Genomic DNA, 16,924 nt, shown 5'->3' with positions numbered 1-16,924 from the left:
GATTTTTAGACTTCATTTTGAAAGACATGTAATTTCTAACATGGAGACAATGAATATGAAAAAATAAATAAATTTTAAAAACTAAAAATACTAATTCTAATAAGAAAACATTTGGACCCTTAGTTTTTATTAGTTTTATGTGGAATACCTACTTGCATCCATCATAAATGATGGATGCTTTACACTTTCTGGACCACATATGTAGGAGTACGGTCCATCCCGCATGAAATAAATTTCCTTATTTCTTTTATTATTAAATGTTATTTAAATCAGGTTACGACGTGATCCAGATTCCAGATGCGGATAACCCAACGCCTACTCTCCCGTGAATGTATCCCATTAAATAATTTAAATAATTCCAATAAAATGGTTATTAATAAATTAATAAAATTCCTATTTTCCATTATTGAACTTATATATACCTTCTGGTTTCTGAGTGTTTTTTTCTAAGATGTTTTTGCTCCATTTCAATGGCTACACTAAGATTGAAGCCAAGTCTTCACCATCACACTAAATGGAACCCGAGATCGAACCAGAAGCTGAGAAATTACAGTAACTGGAACCCCAGATTGAACCACAAGCTGAGATATTCTACGTTTTCAGGCTTGAATTGCATTTACAAGCGTTTTGACATCAGGAGTTTCAGTAAAATCAAGCCGGGAGTTGTGGTTCGTGCTTCTTCAACGAATACTTCAGTTGAAGAAGCTGTAGCTTCTGATGTCTTGTTTACTGAGACATTTCAGCTGAAGCGAAGTGAAAAGGTATGGGCTGATTTATTTTTCACCTTTTTCTTTTTCGCCTTTCCATTTGAGCTTCCCTTTTGCAATTTTATATTCATTTTCTAATTGCTTGTCTCCTATAGCTTTTTCTCGTATTTTTTTGTTTTAGCTTAAGGTCCTCTCCTTTTCTTTTTCATTTGTTGAATTTATAGTGGGTTTGCTGTAGAATTTCAGGGATCTTGGCTGTTTGAGTTTAGTCTATTTCATTGAATACCTTCTCGATTTCATTTTTTTGGTATGCATTTGATTGATACTCTTTTTATATTTGATGGAATTTGATTGTAATATATTCAGTAGTTGCATTTTCTTTTTGTTCTTATTAGTTTTGGTGGGATCATTGCTTTAGCAAGTTCTGTAGGATCATTGTTAAGGAATTTAATTAATTAATTTAAGCTATTTTTTGTGATATTCTTTTGACATTTCAGCTGTGTTATTGTAGACTTTTAATGGAAATTATGAAATATCTTTGAGGAATAAAAAATTTTCAGTTTAATAAATTGTGGGATCTTCAGTTGCTTTACCTTTGTGTTTACATGTGACTTGTTTTGTTTAACTTAATTGGATTGTATACTTTACTTCATTTAGCATACAAAACAACAACATGGGTGGGGCACATAGTTTGTATACTGCATGCAAATTGCAACCTACACTATCTTTGTCAAGTCTCAGTGATGGATGGAAAAGATGAACCGAGTTCCTGCATTTTATAAGACAACGGCAGAGGTAGAGTTTGTCTCCGCCATCCGCACTGTGAGCAGATGGTGATACCTATGTATGACATACAAACAGTATACTACATGCAATATGGTAGACTATCCAATTACTTGTTATTAACATTGTTATTTGTTTGTAGAATTTTTCATGTGTTATTGTGGGTTGTGATGGAATATTGTTTTAGTCAAAATAACTAAAATGATTTTTTGACATTGATTTCTATAAATTTAATTTGGTATACGCTATAGGTAGAGGGGAAAATATCAGTGAGGGTAGATCACCAGAAAGATGATGACAAATCTCAGGTTGCTATTGGATGCAATCTTCCAGGAAAGTGGGTTCTGCATTGGGGTGTAACGTATTACGATGATGTTAGTAGGTAACAGTTGTGCTTAATTCTTTTTTTTTTATATATATACATGTCTTTTCAGGTGTTTTAGAGTGTATACGCACACATAATATACTTCCTTCTGTATTTTTCTTCTAGAACTAGAAACACAGTACAGATAAAGAACGTGACTGTAGTTTCCTCATAATCTATTGTTTTAGGTGATGCTGGTGGTCATGTTTTGCATGTCAATATAATAATTATTTCAAAAGCTCCTTTCTCCTTGGTTTCCTAAGGAAGCAGGTTATTCAATGTGGTGATTCTTTGATTTGTTTCCTCTTCATATTTTAATTGGGTACAGTTCAAACTTCTTTCTTATTTTTAGAAATAACCAAAATGTAAGAGCCTATAAATGATGTGAAATTGACTAAAATTTTGTTTTACTCTAGGCTGAAAGATTTAATATGTGTTTCCTTAAAAATTTATCATGTGTGCATGCTATGATATGTGGTAGTTTTGTTACAAGAATGCTTTTGATTTCTTAGTGCTTTCAAATGAATTGGCCAAAATGCAGTGCATGTGCTCCCTCAGAAGTTGATCATGTGTACATGTTATGATCTATGGCAATGGTTTTTATTAGAATACTAATATTGATCTTTTTTCCTTTCAAATGATTGGGTTAAACTGTAGTGAGTGGGATCAGCCTCCTCCTGATATGAGACCTCCAGATTCTATTGCCATCAAGGTGTGTACAAAACTTTGAATATCTGTGCACAAAGTATGTTGATAGCCGATACCTAGGTAATTTATTCTGGAAATACTTACTCATATGAATGTTTCAGGATTATGCAATAGAAACACCCTTGAAGAAATCCCCATTGGCTGTGGAAGGAAATTCACTCTATGAAGTGCAGATAGATATTAAAGTGAACCACTCAGTTGGAGCCTTACATTTTGTTTTGAAGGTTTAAATCCCTGAAAAATTTTCTTCTTGTTCATTTCATTTACTTTCTGTTTTTTTTTACAAGGGAAACTTTCTAGGATATAAGACTACAATGTTCCCCACCTCAAAAACCACTTGTAAGGTGGGTGATACCCAGAAAAATGCCATATCAATTCCTCCTTCCAAGAATAGTCTCCTCGAAAGAATATTGTTTTGGAGCTCCAAAAAATGCTTCAAGTCCATTTCCACTACCAAACTCAAATATGGACAGCCCATTTGAGTGGTCAGATTTATAGGATTTGGAGCTCCAAATAAAATCTTATTTGAGAAACCATCCTGAAAACAATCTCCATATATATATATATATATATAAAGGCTCAGAACCCCAAATCTATTGCACCCCGAAATCATAACTGGGCCATCTATTTTGGATGTGATATTAGGGATTTTCGGCTTGTTTAGAAGCTCTAAAATCAATTCTTATTTGGAGGGCCATCTATTTTGGATGTGATCTTAGGGATTTACGGCTTATATGGAAGCTCTAAATCAATTCTTATTTGGAGAATCATGATATGGAGGTGATTTCGAGCTTTTTCTGGTCTCTAACACACCTCAAAAGTAGCTTTTGAGGTGAGGGAACATTATAGTCTGTTATTTCTAAGGACTCACAAAAAGTTTTCCCTTTTCTAAGCGGCAGTAAAGTTATGTGTAATCCTGGTAATCCTTTGTCAGAATCAAGACTTTTCCAGTTCTGCTACATCCTAGGATGTGAAGATTTGGTTAGGCAGGAAAAATCGTGTTATCTTCTTTGGTAGAGTCAACACTCTTAGGATAGAGCTTTGTAGCCCACATGACTGACATCATATCTTGGGGATGTCTTTTTCATTTTCATGGCATGGGCTTCTTAGTGTGGTCTTTTGTTTTTACTGTCCTTTTTATTCTCCCATGTTGTAGGATGAAGAAACAGGGGCCTGGTATCAACACAGAGGAAGAGACTTCAGGGTTTGTCTTTTGGAAGATCTTCAAGATGAAAATGACAAGGTTGGTGACAAAAAGAGTTTCAGTTTATGGCCAGGTTAGAAGTCAATCTCCACATTGTTTTTTTTTTGGTGTCGTGCTATACAAATTGATATGGACAACGGTGTAGTCTGCTTTGTTGATTATGCTAGATCACACCAAAGGAGTCAGTCGATTGGGTCATTCGCACATAGTCCCTCTGTGGAACCATAATAGAACTGGAACTTATATCATCATCATCATTATAACCTTTTCCCAATTGATATAGAAATTGATATATTGTGAAGCACATGTTTTTGAGGCATACTCTAAGTAAGAACATAATGTTATTCAGAAATTTCAAATTAAATTGAAGCATCATAGATGATGAAGTTACTCTGTCAGTAGAAGTAGATTAGCCTAAGTTGTTGGAATTGATGATATTTCCAGAAGGAACCTACACATCTAAACTTTTACAGAGATATCTTAGCCATGGAAAGATGCCAAATACTATTTGTGTTGATTTTGAATAGCGATTCTATGGAATTTGATATGGGTCTTACGCAAGTTTTGACTTATGTTGACCTTTTAGCACTGAACACCAACGATTGTATAACCTTGCAGCTGAAAATCTTTGAATCTCATAACTTGTTTATATTTTAATCACATCTAAAATTTTCTCTTATTTTCTTGGATACCTTTTGCTCTAGGGTGAAGACTTGGTGTTCTTTTCAAACTCTTATGAAATGATTTACAATTGATCTTTGTCCCATTGGGTTTGCAGGGGATTTTGTTAAGATGCCTGAAGTGCTACTTACTGCAATAAAACGTGAAGCTAATGGCCAAGAGCCCAATGGTGATGGCAAAGATGCTAGGAAGAAGGCTAAACTCATTGAAGAGTTCTATGATGAATATATATTTATGAAGGAAAAAATGGTTGGAAATTATCTCACTGTGTCAGTTCAGGAAAACGAGGAAAAGAACAAGGCTCTTGTGTTGTTTGACACTGATCTTCCTGGCAATGTAATTATTCATTGGGGAGTTTGCAGAGATAATGGCAAAAAATGGGAAATCCCACAGGCTTCACATCCCCCTAGTACTAATTTGTTCAGGAAAAAGGCCCTGCAAACTTCTTTACAGGTATTTCTAAGAGCCTTCCTTGAGGATATAAATTATGGAAGAAAATATTATTCTTAAGATGGAAACAAACTATTTATGATAGGATCTGATTAGTACATGGACTGGGTAAATGTGTGTTGCCATTTTAATTTAGTTTTCAAGGGTAGAGATTTATAGATCTTGAAATGTTGTATTGAATTCTGAATTTTTACATTTCCAAGGGCAGAGATTTGTAGATATTGAAATGTTGCATTGAATTCTGAAATTTTATATTCTAATGTACATAATCTTTTTTCTTTGTCATATTATTCTTTGAGTGGCTTGGCTAGTTAGATTTTAACAAGATTGAGAAAGTGTGTAAATGTAGAGTACAATGCAATCATCATCATCATCATCATCGTCAAAGCTTTTTCCCAACTAATTGGGGTCAGCTATACGAATCTTGGTATGCTATTATGGTCTATGTAGGTTCAGGATTTATGATAAGTTTTGGCAAAATTTTATGTTGGCTACCTATATATATAAAAAAAGTCTTAAAAAATGCCATAAGGCAAAAATGAATAGTGTTTCACCCCGCCACGGCTTTCATAGAGCCGTTGCAGTTTCTTGTGTTTTTCAAATGAAAATTGACCGCGTCGTTCAAAATAATCCGACGGTGTCAAGCTTATGGGAAAAAATACTGTTCATTTTTGCCCATAGGCGTTGCGTGTGAGTGTGTGTATATATATATATACACATATACACACACACATATGGGTTATGTTAGGGTGCTCACACCATAGAGCATTTTGTAATTATACTAAACAAATTTTATAATTGCCTCCTAACAGGTGCTGTACTTGGTCAACGCCACACATGGCCAGCTCACCTAAGTCTGCTCTCTCTCATTTTATCGCTTGTAGAGTACAATGCAATGTGAATGTATAATTCAATAAGAGGCCATGTAAAATTGGCAGAATTATTCTGAAGGGTACAAAAATTTGGTAACAGTACCATTCTAGAAATACCCTACAAACGAGTCTATCCTAAATGCCTTATGGAGTAATGGATTCCGTTTACTGATTTTATTCCTATGACGCTTAGTGTAGTTTAACTTACGGCAGGTGTGTTGCGTGTGCTACTCTCTATACAATCCTGTTGCTAAAGTGATCAAGGGTCCCACCTAGAATTTATGTTCCTCTTTATCTCATTGGGCATAATACATTAGTCGTGCTGTATGATTCCCAATTCCCCTTGCCATTTTAACAAATGTTGTAAGTCATCTATTTTTATTGATATTGCTTCTCCTCGTCAAAGCCTAAGCTTACTATTGCATTTCTTTTCCCATAGCTTTGATGTAAGTATTTTGGAAATTTAACTACTAATTTCTTAATTTTTTAAATCTTCTGCTCACATTTCGTGTTTGACTTGTAAATTTGTATCCCATTCTTGTTCTCAGAGCTAATTTTCCCTGCTATACTGCAGTTCAAGGAAAATGGTGGTGGAAGCTGGGGTTTATTCACTCTAGACAAGGAACTTGCAGGGTTGCTCTTTGTGCTCAAGCTCGATGGATACACTTGGCTAAACAATAATGGTAGTGATTTTTATATTCCTCTTTCTGCGGAAATTGGAACTAGTAGTGTGAGGCCTACCGAAAAGATTAATGCGCCTGAAGGACACAAAGAAGAGGATATCTCAAATGATGTCAAAAATGACACTTGGACTATTGAAGAATCAGGATCATCCCAACTGGAGAAATCTCAAAGTGGTGCAAATTCGCCAGTTAGTCGTGTTTCATATACAGATGAGATTATCAATGAAATAAGGAGCTTGGTTAGTGATATTTCATCTGAAAGGAGTGCAAATATGAAAAGCAAAGATGCTCGTGAAAGTATTCTTCAAGAAATAGAGAAACTGGCAGCCGAAGCCTATAGCATCTTCAGAAGCTCTATTCCTACATTTCTTAAGGAATTAGTTTCGGAACCAGAAATAGAGAAGCCCCAACCCAAAATATGTTCAGGGACAGGAACAGGATATGAAGTACTATGTCAAGGGTTTAACTGGGAATCTCATAAATCAGGAAGATGGTATTCTGAACTTTATGAAAAAGCCGCTGATATAGTTTCTTTGGGATTCACTGTAATATGGCTGCCTCCACCTACAGAATCAGTATCGCCTGAAGGTTACATGCCAAAAGACTTGTATAACTTAAATTCAAGGTAGTCATAGATAAGTTTAGATATTTGGCTTTGTTTACGTTTGTTGATATATATATCTCATGCAGTAATTCTTGAGTTAATTTCATAGGTAGCACATGACAAAATTAGATATGTTTCTCACAAGTTTTTGGGCTCTCTATTACCGGGATCCTCCATTTTTTTATGCGATTTCCTTAGGCATTGTTGAATTAATCTCAACCTTCCACTTCCCGTTATAATCTTTATTAGAGTGGTTTTGGTTTTGGAGTTAATTCCTAATTGTTTCCTGAATCAGATTCCTAAGATCGTTCTGTTCTGGAATTATTAATATGGTTACATTCAATTTTCAACAAATGCTTCTTTTATGTTATTGCAGCAACATAAATATCTTTTGAGCAGGAAAAAAATCAATGATTGGCACTCTCTTTCTCACTTTCCTAAACATTAACTGAGTTTTTTTTTTAACAAGTTAACTCAAACATTAATGGAAGTTGGCAGGCCCAATTATTTCATCTGCTTCATTTATTTTGTTTTCCTTGTGGAAATAAAAAATGGAAGCAAATGAAGGGATCTTAGACCTCGTACCTTCTGTTAAACTTTTGAAAAAGTTGACTTTTGAAGAAGACATTGATTCCTTTTCATCATCATCATCCAAGCATTATCCCAATTATTTGGATTGGCTACATAAATTATGTTCCTTCAGGATTCATGATAAGATGTAGTAAAGTTTTACGTTGGCTGTCTAGCTAACACAACTCCTGTACCTGGGCTTGGGACAGTTACGGGAAAGTTTAAGGTCTGCACCATTATTAGACCATGCAGTGTTCAAAAAGGCGTAGGGGCCCACCTAGGCATTTTGGGGGGCCAGCCGGGCGCCTGCCAGGAACAAGGACGGGTAGGGACTATTAATTATGATAAAAGTTAAAATAATTATTATTTATTAATTAATATCCATAAGATTTGGTTTTGGGTATCAAATATTCACAAAATATCAATTTCATCCAAAGTTTACGACTATTCACGAAATATAAGTCCAAATCAGTGAATGTTCCATCTATAAATATGTAAAAATATCAAAAAAGTAAACAAAACTAATAGGATATCAAAAGATCATACATTGTACAAAATAAGAACCCATTATTCATAAAACAATTCAATATAGGACTAATTTCATCATTCAAACGAGTTAATAATCAATTAATCACCGAAAAAATCAAATCTTTCAACTACAAACATATAAACATATCATAAATGGAAAAAACAGTTCAAAAAAGGAAAATCAAATGATTCAAAACGTAATAATATGTTATAGCAAAAAAACTTGAACCCTTGTTCAAATATCATAATGGCATAATACTCAAAAAAATGAAAACGATCTCGGCCCAAACCTTGTCTATTCGATCACCAAATGTCCTCACTATTGACCACTAGAACCTCTGAAAACTACCACGAAGTATTGCCTTTGATTTTGGAAGAAATCGAAAAAATAACATTCTCAAAAAGTTATCGAAAAAATAACATTCTAAAAAAAAATAACACTCTCAAAAAAACGAAGAAGAAGAAATCGAAAAAACAAAAAAAGTTATTGATCTTTCAATAAATCACAAAAAACGCAAGCCGCCTAGGCGCCCCACCTAGGCGTTTTTGATGAATTTTTTAACACTGAGACCATGATTGCTTAATTCTTCTTCTCACTTTCTTTTTTTTCCCCCTTGGGTCTTCAAGTTTCTTTCCTAGACCATTTCCATGTTCAAGTGATCCATCTCGACCTTTTGCTGTGGTGTGTATTAGATATGGAACTATAGAAGAGCTCAAAACACTTGTGCGGAGGTTTCATGAAGTTGGGATTAAAGTTCTTGGTGATGCTGTGTTAAATCATCGCTGCGCACATTACAAGAATCAAAATGGGGTGTGGAATATCTTTGGAGGCCGATTAAATTGGGATGACCGTGCTATTGTTGCTGATGATCCTCATTTCCAGGTATATAATCTATTATTGAAGAATTCCTGGTCTTTTTGGAGAAGATAATGAATGATTGTGGCCTTATATGCTGCTTGTTTTATTAAAGGCTTCCTTCTGTTGTCCAGGGTAGGGGCAACAAGAGTAGTGGTGACAATTTCCATGCCGCACCAAACATTGATCACTCTCAGGACTTTGTGAGGAATGACCTGAAAGAATGGCTCAACTGGCTAAGGTTTCTGAGCTCTGACTCTCTGTTAAGTGTAGGAATAGTATAGTATGTATTGCCTTTTCAAACTGCCTCTTTCAACTTAATGCAGGATAGCGTAGGATGCATTTGCACGGAATGTATGTGCATGCCATCGTTAGTTGGATTATAGCAAAAACTGTGGTTGAATTGTTTACTTAATTATTTAATGTGATTATTTATTTCTGGTAACTGTGGATGGTACTACAAATGATATACTTTACAATATTCAAGTTTTGGGGATAAGATATATTCTTTAGTTGGATATCTTGAATTTCCATGATTTGGCAATTTGAATCTCTTATCCGCAACAGTTCCTGTTTGACATGGTCATTGAAATAAATATTTTATATTTTTAGGATCTTTGTGGATTGTGTATGCCCCCTTTTTAATGCATTCTCATTATCAAAGATAATTACTTTGGCTTATAAACATTCACATGTGAAACAAGATGGTGATTATATTTGCCATGTGACACAAACCTGAGTTTCTGTTGTGAAAAGGTTAGAAAACATGGACTCAGGTCAGGAGGACTCACTAAGGTCCCAATCCCGTGGTCTGACAGGCTCGGCCAAGCTTGTCAGAGATTTGGTCGAGTTCAACCAAAAATATTATTATAAATAGAATAATGGAACTGACCGGACTTAGCCGGTCCATGTGTGTGGTTCAGGCTTGGCAGGGTGCCAAGCCCAAGTGACTCGAGTGTTCGAGTGGACTTTTAAACGCAATTGACGGTACATAAATTTTTTAATATACTTGATTGTGCATTCTTCCAGTGTCCTATCAGTTATATCTAATATGCAAATTGATGCTGGAAAATATGACAAATGTAGGAATGAAATTGGGTACGACGGTTGGAGGTTAGACTTTGTCAGGGGATTTTGGGGAGGTTATGTCAAGGACTATTTAGATGCCACTGAGCCCTACTTTGCTGTAGGGGAGTACTGGGACTCGCTCAGCTATACATATGGTGAAATGGATCACAATCAAGATGCACATAGACAGCGCATTATTGATTGGATAAATGCTACAAATGGCACAGCAGGAGCATTCGATGTCACCACAAAGGGCATCCTCCATTCTGTAAGATACTGTTTAAATATTAAATGATTAGAGTTTCTTTTTTCCCCCCCCATTATTTCATTTCTAATTCAGAGATGCCTTTTTGTGATATTTTTTGAAAAAATTTAGCAATTGATATTTCCTTATTGTGTTTCTTTGGTTGAGTAGGCTCTTGGAAAGTGTGAATACTGGCGTTTATCAGACCAAAAGGGCAAACCACCAGGAGTTGTTGGGTGGTGGCCCTCACGGGCTGTCACTTTCATTGAGAATCATGATACAGGGTCCACTCAGGTATTGTACTTCTATGAATTTCTTGTCTTCCAAATTTGCATCTTTTAATCATTTGTTAAAATATTTCCTTTCATGTTAATTCTATTCTTTGCACAGGTAGTTTTAGTGTCATCCCGAAAATTCTTGATTGGACATTGGATTTAATGTAGCAATCTGTGCAGTCATAGTATACTTAAGCTTGTAATAATTACAAGTTTTGCCTCTAGGCATAACAGCTGCAATGATTCCCAATCAGGTGCTAAAGCCACTCACTATGGACCCTCTTCACTTTGATAATTAGGACGGTTTCTCCTAATGACATTTCCAGATATGGGAATAAACTTGTAATACACTTGTAATACACAAGTCCAATACACTTGTAATACACAAGTCCAATACACGACGTGGACAAATGTATTATAATTATATAGATTGGAAGTGTCTGCATCATGGAATTTTCTTCTCCTTCGATAAACCTTCTTGGAGGTTTTACTTAACATGAAGATGCTTTTTTTATTACTAGGGCCATTGGAGGTTCCCTTCTGGAAAGGAAATGCAAGGCTATGCGTATATTCTCACACATCCAGGGACCCCAGCAGTTTTCTATGATCACATTTTCTCTCACTACAGAGATGAGATTTCAGCTCTTATCGGATTACGACACCGCAAGAAAATCAATTGTAGGAGTACGGTAAGTTAACATATTCCTTCTTTTTCTTTAAATGGTTAAGCTGGGGTTAGCATGTGTGCTACCATTGTAATTGGTGACCAGTTAGAGAGAGAGAGAGAGAGAGAGAGAGAGAGAGAGAGAGAGAGAGAACCTATTTCTAAAATAGTAATTAGTAAACATGTATTAAATTCACAATTACCTAAATACAAAAATTAAATTGTTCAATTAAAGAAAAGAAACCTTCAACACTGACGGATCCCTCGTGTCATATATGCAGGTCGAAATAAGAAAGGCGGAAAGGGATGTGTATGCAGCAACTATTGATGATAGAGTAACGGTAAAGATTGGCCCAGGGCATTATGAGCCTCCATCTGCTTCTCAAAATTGGAGTCTGATTGCACAAGGCCAGGATTATAAGGTATGGGAGGTGCTCTAAACTGCATGTTCATAATTAGCCATTGTACACTAAATAAACTTGCATTGTAATTTGGGTCTCTAAATGATCACTTGGTCCATAATTTAGAGACCAAGCGCATTCATTTTCCACAATATTATTTATGTAAGATATGAGAGAAACATATGTTGTAAAAGTTGATCTTATCATTGCTATAAAAATATATTTATATAGACATTCCATATTTATCATTTTTTTCACCTCTTTGAGTTTACATCCCCATGATTCTGCTTTGTGACTTGGTTATTTACAGTTCGGATACATGTTATTGAGAATATACTGCACAATCTGGCGTTTCTCACTCTCCATTTGGCCGAATATTGCGAGAGACATATAGCCCAATTGACAAAACCACAATTGTTGAGATTATAATATTTTTATTCCTGTTTATGATCTCCAAAATCCCCTCTACAAATCCATTCTCAAATTGCTTCTCTGTTCTTCTCTCTTCCTTCTCCTTGCTCCATTCTGTTTTCTTACTTTCTCTTTCTTTATTCTTGTTGGCCTCGTCGTCAGTATTGTCATCGTTCTCATCGCTATTCTTGCCATCGCTCTCCTCATCACTACTATCTTCACTGTGATCATGGGAACTTGTATGATCCTCGCTACCATCATCGCTATGGTCATCATGATGTTTATGGTGATCGTCCTTCTCTTCATGCTTTTTGTCCTCGGTAATCTTGCTATCAATGGCCATCTCTTTGTGTCTTTGTGGACTCCTTTCTCTAATTCTTGGCATGATTATGTAGAGAATGCCATGGTCAAACTTGGCGCTTATTTGTTCGAAATTTGAGTCTCCTGGCACAGTGAAGACTTGCTTGAAACGTGCGAATGTGTTGCCACTTATATGCCTCTCTCCACTGGTCGTTATGTTTCCGAAATTGTCGAGCTGGACCCTCACCTCCTCTTTCCTGAAGCCTTTCATAGCAAGAAACAGGGCTCATGTTAGATAACACTTAATTCCATGCTAAATATAATTGATGCTAACAATGTTGGAGACATTGGGATCTTTTCATATAAATGTCATCGATAAAATGTAACAGAGACGGGATAAACATTCGAGTTCTCATGGTTTAAGAACAACCACCCCACAAAATGACCTGCTTTCTGCATTGTGTTCTTGTTGGAGAGAGAGAGAGAGAGAGAGAGAGAGAGAGAGAGAGAGCTTATCCAATTCCCCCAGTTAGAGAATGCCCCAAATTTGGTTGAAATGTTGTTGGGGTTTCATTCTATTGAATACTTTCTTTGTTAGATTTTTTTCTTCAGAATTTAATCTTTTTGCTTGTATCAGGCCAAGAACCCCTGTTTTAAATCCTTAATACAAATTTTCCTAAAGAACAAAAACGAGGAAAATAAATCTACATAAATACCAGGAAGATCAAGAAGAAGAATGTGTGCTTCGGAGTCCCGATTCCAATCAAATGTCGGATGGATTTCTTCATATTGCATTTGGGAGGAACTCCCATTTCCAGTTCGTGTCCGCCCTCTATATTCCATCAAATATCGTCTCTCTAAAATATCTTTTTCTCTCTCAAGAATTCTTCTTTCTTTCCAAGAACTTGGTCTCTCAAATCTTGTTGGTTTGCAGCTCAAGGTGCCATGGATTTATAATCTGAATTCCCATAAGCTGTCTGAAAAAAATCATTTATTTTTAAAAAAAGATTGCCTTTTCTTGTGAAATAACTCATAATATGATTCCAAGTCTTTTGTGGAGGGAAACGTTTGAAATTCTTTGCTTTCTCGGCAACCCAGGGCTTGGTTTTATTGAGTTTGGGTATTGATTCATGTGGGCCCGATGCATGACATGTGTATATAGCAAAGCCATGGTGGTTTTTGAACCGTTGATATGGCTTGGAGAGAGAGAGAGAGCAGGTTTGAGACTAAATAACAGAAGTAAACTAATTTGATTCTCAGAAAGTCTAGAATCCAACTAGTAAGAAGAGGAACGTAGAGAGACAAAGAAATATTGAAAATTTGACTTTAAATTTCACAGATTTTATGAGTAAAAAAAAAAGAAATGAAAAGAATTCAAAAAGCAATTTAAAGGTGCAAAGAGATGAAGAAAAAAAAAGAAAAGAAAAAAAGAAATAGACAGGAGAAACAAAACAAATTAGAGGAAAACAAGGAAATAAAATTGGAAATAGAAGAAGCAAGAAAATTAAACTGTAAACGTATAAAGGAAAAAAAAATAATAAAAATCACTGAAATGCTCAGGAAAATATACACGTAAAAAACTCTAAAAGTTGATGAGGAATAAAAGATGGAAATTTTTTTTTTCTATTTTTTGGAGAGTGAGAGAAAGAGTTTCAAGCGTTCAACCCTGCACCCAGCAGCGAAACTGTGAAACTCGTTTTAAGGGGTTTTTTTTTTTTTTTTTGTTATTATTATTATTATTATTATTATTATTATTTTTAACAATCGAGAGAATTTCTAGCAGTGCTAAAAAAAGTTGTCGAGTCAATGTACACTCGCCCGAATCGGTTCTGGGGGTTCTCGGTTCTAGATGGTCTCCAACCGGGAAATCCCACGATTTGTCCAAACTCCAAAACCATGCAGTTCATTGCAGGAAGGTTTTTGAGTCCCAAGTATTTCTCTTTTCTTAGTAATATTGATTCTTGATTTAATAAAAATGGCAAGCCAACGATCTTGATTCTTGATTTAATAAAAATGGCAAGCCAACGATTAAGGCCAGGAACCGTTAATCGAATATAGGGCTGGAAGCGGTTCAATCGTCCTAACCGGAGAAGTTTTTGGTGGTAAAAAATGTGTTAAAAAAAATACAAAAAAATCTAATAAAATATAAAAAATATATTTAAAATATGATTAAACAAAGCACATGTAAATGAAATTAAAAATTAAGGGAAAATAATGGATTCTTAAACAAAGCATATCCAAATGAAATTGAAAATTAATGGATTTTAAAGAATCGATTTGTTCCCAAAAGTATTTTTTAATTTTTTTTGAAAAAGATGAGAAAATACAAAAATAAGCATTAATGGCCCAAACAATTTCCAATATTTGCCAAAATGATGAAAACATTAAACAATGCATTACAAACAAAATTTCCTTATTTTTTGAGATTTTATATATTTATTTTTAATTTCCAGCCGGTTCTCCAAAATCAGTCGAAATCGGAACCGGTTCCAATCTAACAGGTTTAACTGGGTGGTTAGAATTTGAACCACCTGATTTTTCCTGCATTGATCGAGGCATTTTATCCTTTTCGTTGCCATCATGCAATAAGTTTTTTTTTTGGTTCAATAGTTAGGATCGATTTCATGGTTGTGGTGGTAGCACTACTTGTACCCTAACGAAGGTTTTGGTTTTCATTCTCACCTAATGCCTTAAAAAACGGTAGGAGCTTATCAGTTGGGATGTTTTAAGGCTTCATTTTTTTTTATCAAGATCAATGTTTTTAAACTTAGTTCGGGCCTCAGACTTTGGCCTGGAACCGAGTAGCTTGGATCGAACTCTGCCGAAAAATGGACAGGGGCCAAAAGGCCCTAAAAAGTTTTAAAATATTAAAAAATTTGTTAAAAAAATAAAATTCTTAAAACTGAAACATAACCAAAAAAAAAAAGTTCAAATAAGTTGAAAATATGAAAAACACAATTTAGAAAAAAAATGATTTACTATTGCACATATTCGGGAAAAATCCAAAAAAAAAGGAAAAAATATATATCATTTTAAAAAATCCAAATTACATATATAATTTTATACATTAAAAAAAACTCTCTAACATATATATTTTTTTTAAAAACTCATTGGCAATTTGAACATGAAAGAAACATATCACTTCACTTAAAGTAGCCCTAAAATCTCAAAGCAACTCAGTGGAATTTGCAATAAATAAATGACCAAATACTAGTTCAATCTATTAAGCTGGATTGCAATTTTTAATATTCACGTTCCCATGACATAAAACATTACTGTCAACTTTTTCATTCATAAAATTTAAAACATATTTATTGTTTTCGAACTTTAAAACATATTTATTATTTTCGAATATTATTATATTTATATGACAAAGTATATATCGACATCATTTACTTTTGGTTCAAGGTAATCACAATTAATCTTGACCATTGACCATTGAATGTGAAATGGGATGGGTGCATTTATTCCTTAGATTGAGCTCAAACTTAAAAAAAAAATTTCTTTGTTTTATAACACGCTAAAGATATCAAATTTCACATCATATAATTATAAGTCTGACACAATCTCTATTTATATTTTGGAAAAGGTTAAAATAAGGCTAATGCTTTATAGAAAAAACAAAAAAAACCTCTCCTTGAACTCATCAAAAAATATGGTTCTCGCATCGAAAAATCTTCAATTCGATCGTCTCGACCTTGATCATTATTGTTGCGAGAAATATAGCATACATTACAACACATTATCTAGACCGTCCATTATCAAGTGTTTACATATCCATACCATCAATATCATTTTTAAGCTATAAATTTTTTAGCTATTCATTTTTTAGCTATAAAATTTAGCTATAAAATTTTCAGCCATCGTAAGGGGTTTTTCATGCCCGAAGTGTTTTTTAGGCAAGATTTTGACGTGAGGCTTTGCTTCTTTTATTTATATATATATATAAGGCCTAAAACCTTATAAGAAAAGGATCCTATTTATTGATTTAGTTTATTAAACCATAATAATAACCAAAATATTCCCAATAAAAGACAAACATAATAATATCCCAATGAAACTCTCTCCCAATATTATCTCCAAAATGATTATCATCCATGTTTATGTGCATTGAATCCAATTTTTGGTGAAGCTCTTACAGAGGCCACCCATAATTAAGCTAAGTCTCTTAGAGAGAGAAACTCTAACCTTAATTTTGAAAGCATGTGCTAGAGAGAGAAACCTCAGCTTTGATTAAGCAAGCATGTCCTAGAGAGAGGGACGAGGCTACCAGCCCCTTAATTTAGTGTAATTCTAGAGAGAGAAACTGTAAGGCATGTGTAGAGAGAGAAAGAGAGACCAAATAATGTGTTTCCTAAGCGTTAGGCGTCTGTTTTGCCCAATGCCCAAACCATCTCCCCATCCAACCAACACCCATCATCAGTTTCTCTCTCATGGCTCCCCTCCAATGTCGCCCTTCATCACCCAAAGACCCATTCTACCCACTTTCTCCCTCTACTTTCTCTGTGAGTCTCTCTAAGCTTATATATCCTCCCTCCTCTATAATTTGCC

At 34.7% G+C, this 16,924-nt stretch overlaps 2 protein-coding genes and 1 long non-coding RNA gene across 7 annotated transcripts; 2 read left to right on the top strand and 1 right to left on the bottom strand.

Moving 5' to 3' along the window:
• Positions 1–295: 295 nt before the first annotated feature.
• Positions 296–11,901, top strand: AMY3 (alpha-amylase-like 3). Of its 5 annotated transcripts, XM_088868316.1 has the most exons (14): positions 449–761; positions 1,365–1,586; positions 1,742–1,872; positions 2,512–2,566; positions 2,664–2,786; positions 3,719–3,839; positions 4,545–4,900; positions 6,344–7,077; positions 8,848–9,037; positions 9,145–9,251; positions 10,097–10,346; positions 10,494–10,616; positions 11,119–11,286; positions 11,543–11,901. In XM_088868316.1, exons 2-14 carry the CDS (start codon positions 1,554–1,556, stop codon positions 11,699–11,701), a joined length of 2,550 nt encoding a protein of 849 aa, XP_088724442.1. In that variant the 5' UTR covers positions 449–761; positions 1,365–1,553; the 3' UTR covers positions 11,702–11,901. The 5 variants fall into 5 exon arrangements, with proteins under 5 accessions (XP_020521514.2, XP_011622500.2, XP_020521515.2 ...); XM_020665855.2 differs by lacking the exon at positions 1,365–1,586 and having other exon boundaries at positions 296–761; positions 1,742–1,864; XM_011624198.3 differs by lacking the exon at positions 1,365–1,586 and having other exon boundaries at positions 296–761.
• LOC148782150 (uncharacterized) lies at positions 5,236–5,894 on the top strand. Its single transcript, XR_016056508.1, has 2 exons — positions 5,236–5,324; positions 5,710–5,894. It is a non-coding gene; the product is annotated as an uncharacterized LOC148782150 (long non-coding RNA).
• Positions 11,846–14,048, bottom strand: LOC105420483 (uncharacterized). The gene is made up of 2 exons (XM_011624256.3): positions 13,090–14,048; positions 11,846–12,637 (listed from the first exon to the last, which is right to left on the bottom strand). The coding sequence occupies exons 1-2, from the start codon at positions 13,214–13,216 to the stop codon at positions 12,018–12,020; spliced, it is 747 nt and encodes a 248-aa protein (XP_011622558.2). The 5' UTR covers positions 13,217–14,048; the 3' UTR covers positions 11,846–12,017.
• Positions 14,049–16,924: the final 2,876 nt, after the last annotated feature.

Source organism: Amborella trichopoda, chromosome 5 (genome assembly GCF_054954075.1).
Source record: "Amborella trichopoda isolate Santa Cruz 75 chromosome 5, AtrichopodaSantaCruz75HAP2 v2.0, whole genome shotgun sequence".
NCBI lineage: Eukaryota > Viridiplantae > Streptophyta > Magnoliopsida > Amborellales > Amborellaceae > Amborella > Amborella trichopoda.
This window is presented reverse-complemented; position numbering and strand designations above follow the sequence as displayed.

Bases quoted from the DNA above. Each gene is read 5' to 3' on its own strand.
- LOC105420483 (XM_011624256.3), bottom strand. From the start codon at position 13,216: ATGGAATATAGAGGGCGGACACGAACTGGAAATGGGAGTTCCTCCCAA. The intron at 12,638-13,089 runs GTATTTATGTAG...TTGCTATGAAAG, and splicing joins TCTTCTTCTTGATCTTCCTG to GCTTCAGGAAAGAGGAGGTG.
- AMY3 (XM_011624198.3), top strand. From the start codon at position 471: ATGGCTACACTAAGATTGAAGCCAAGTCTTCACCATCACACTAAATGG. The intron at 762-1,741 runs GTATGGGCTGAT...TATACGCTATAG, and splicing joins AGCTGAAGCGAAGTGAAAAG to GTAGAGGGGAAAATATCAGT. The intron at 2,787-3,718 runs GTTTAAATCCCT...CCCATGTTGTAG, and splicing joins CCTTACATTTTGTTTTGAAG to GATGAAGAAACAGGGGCCTG.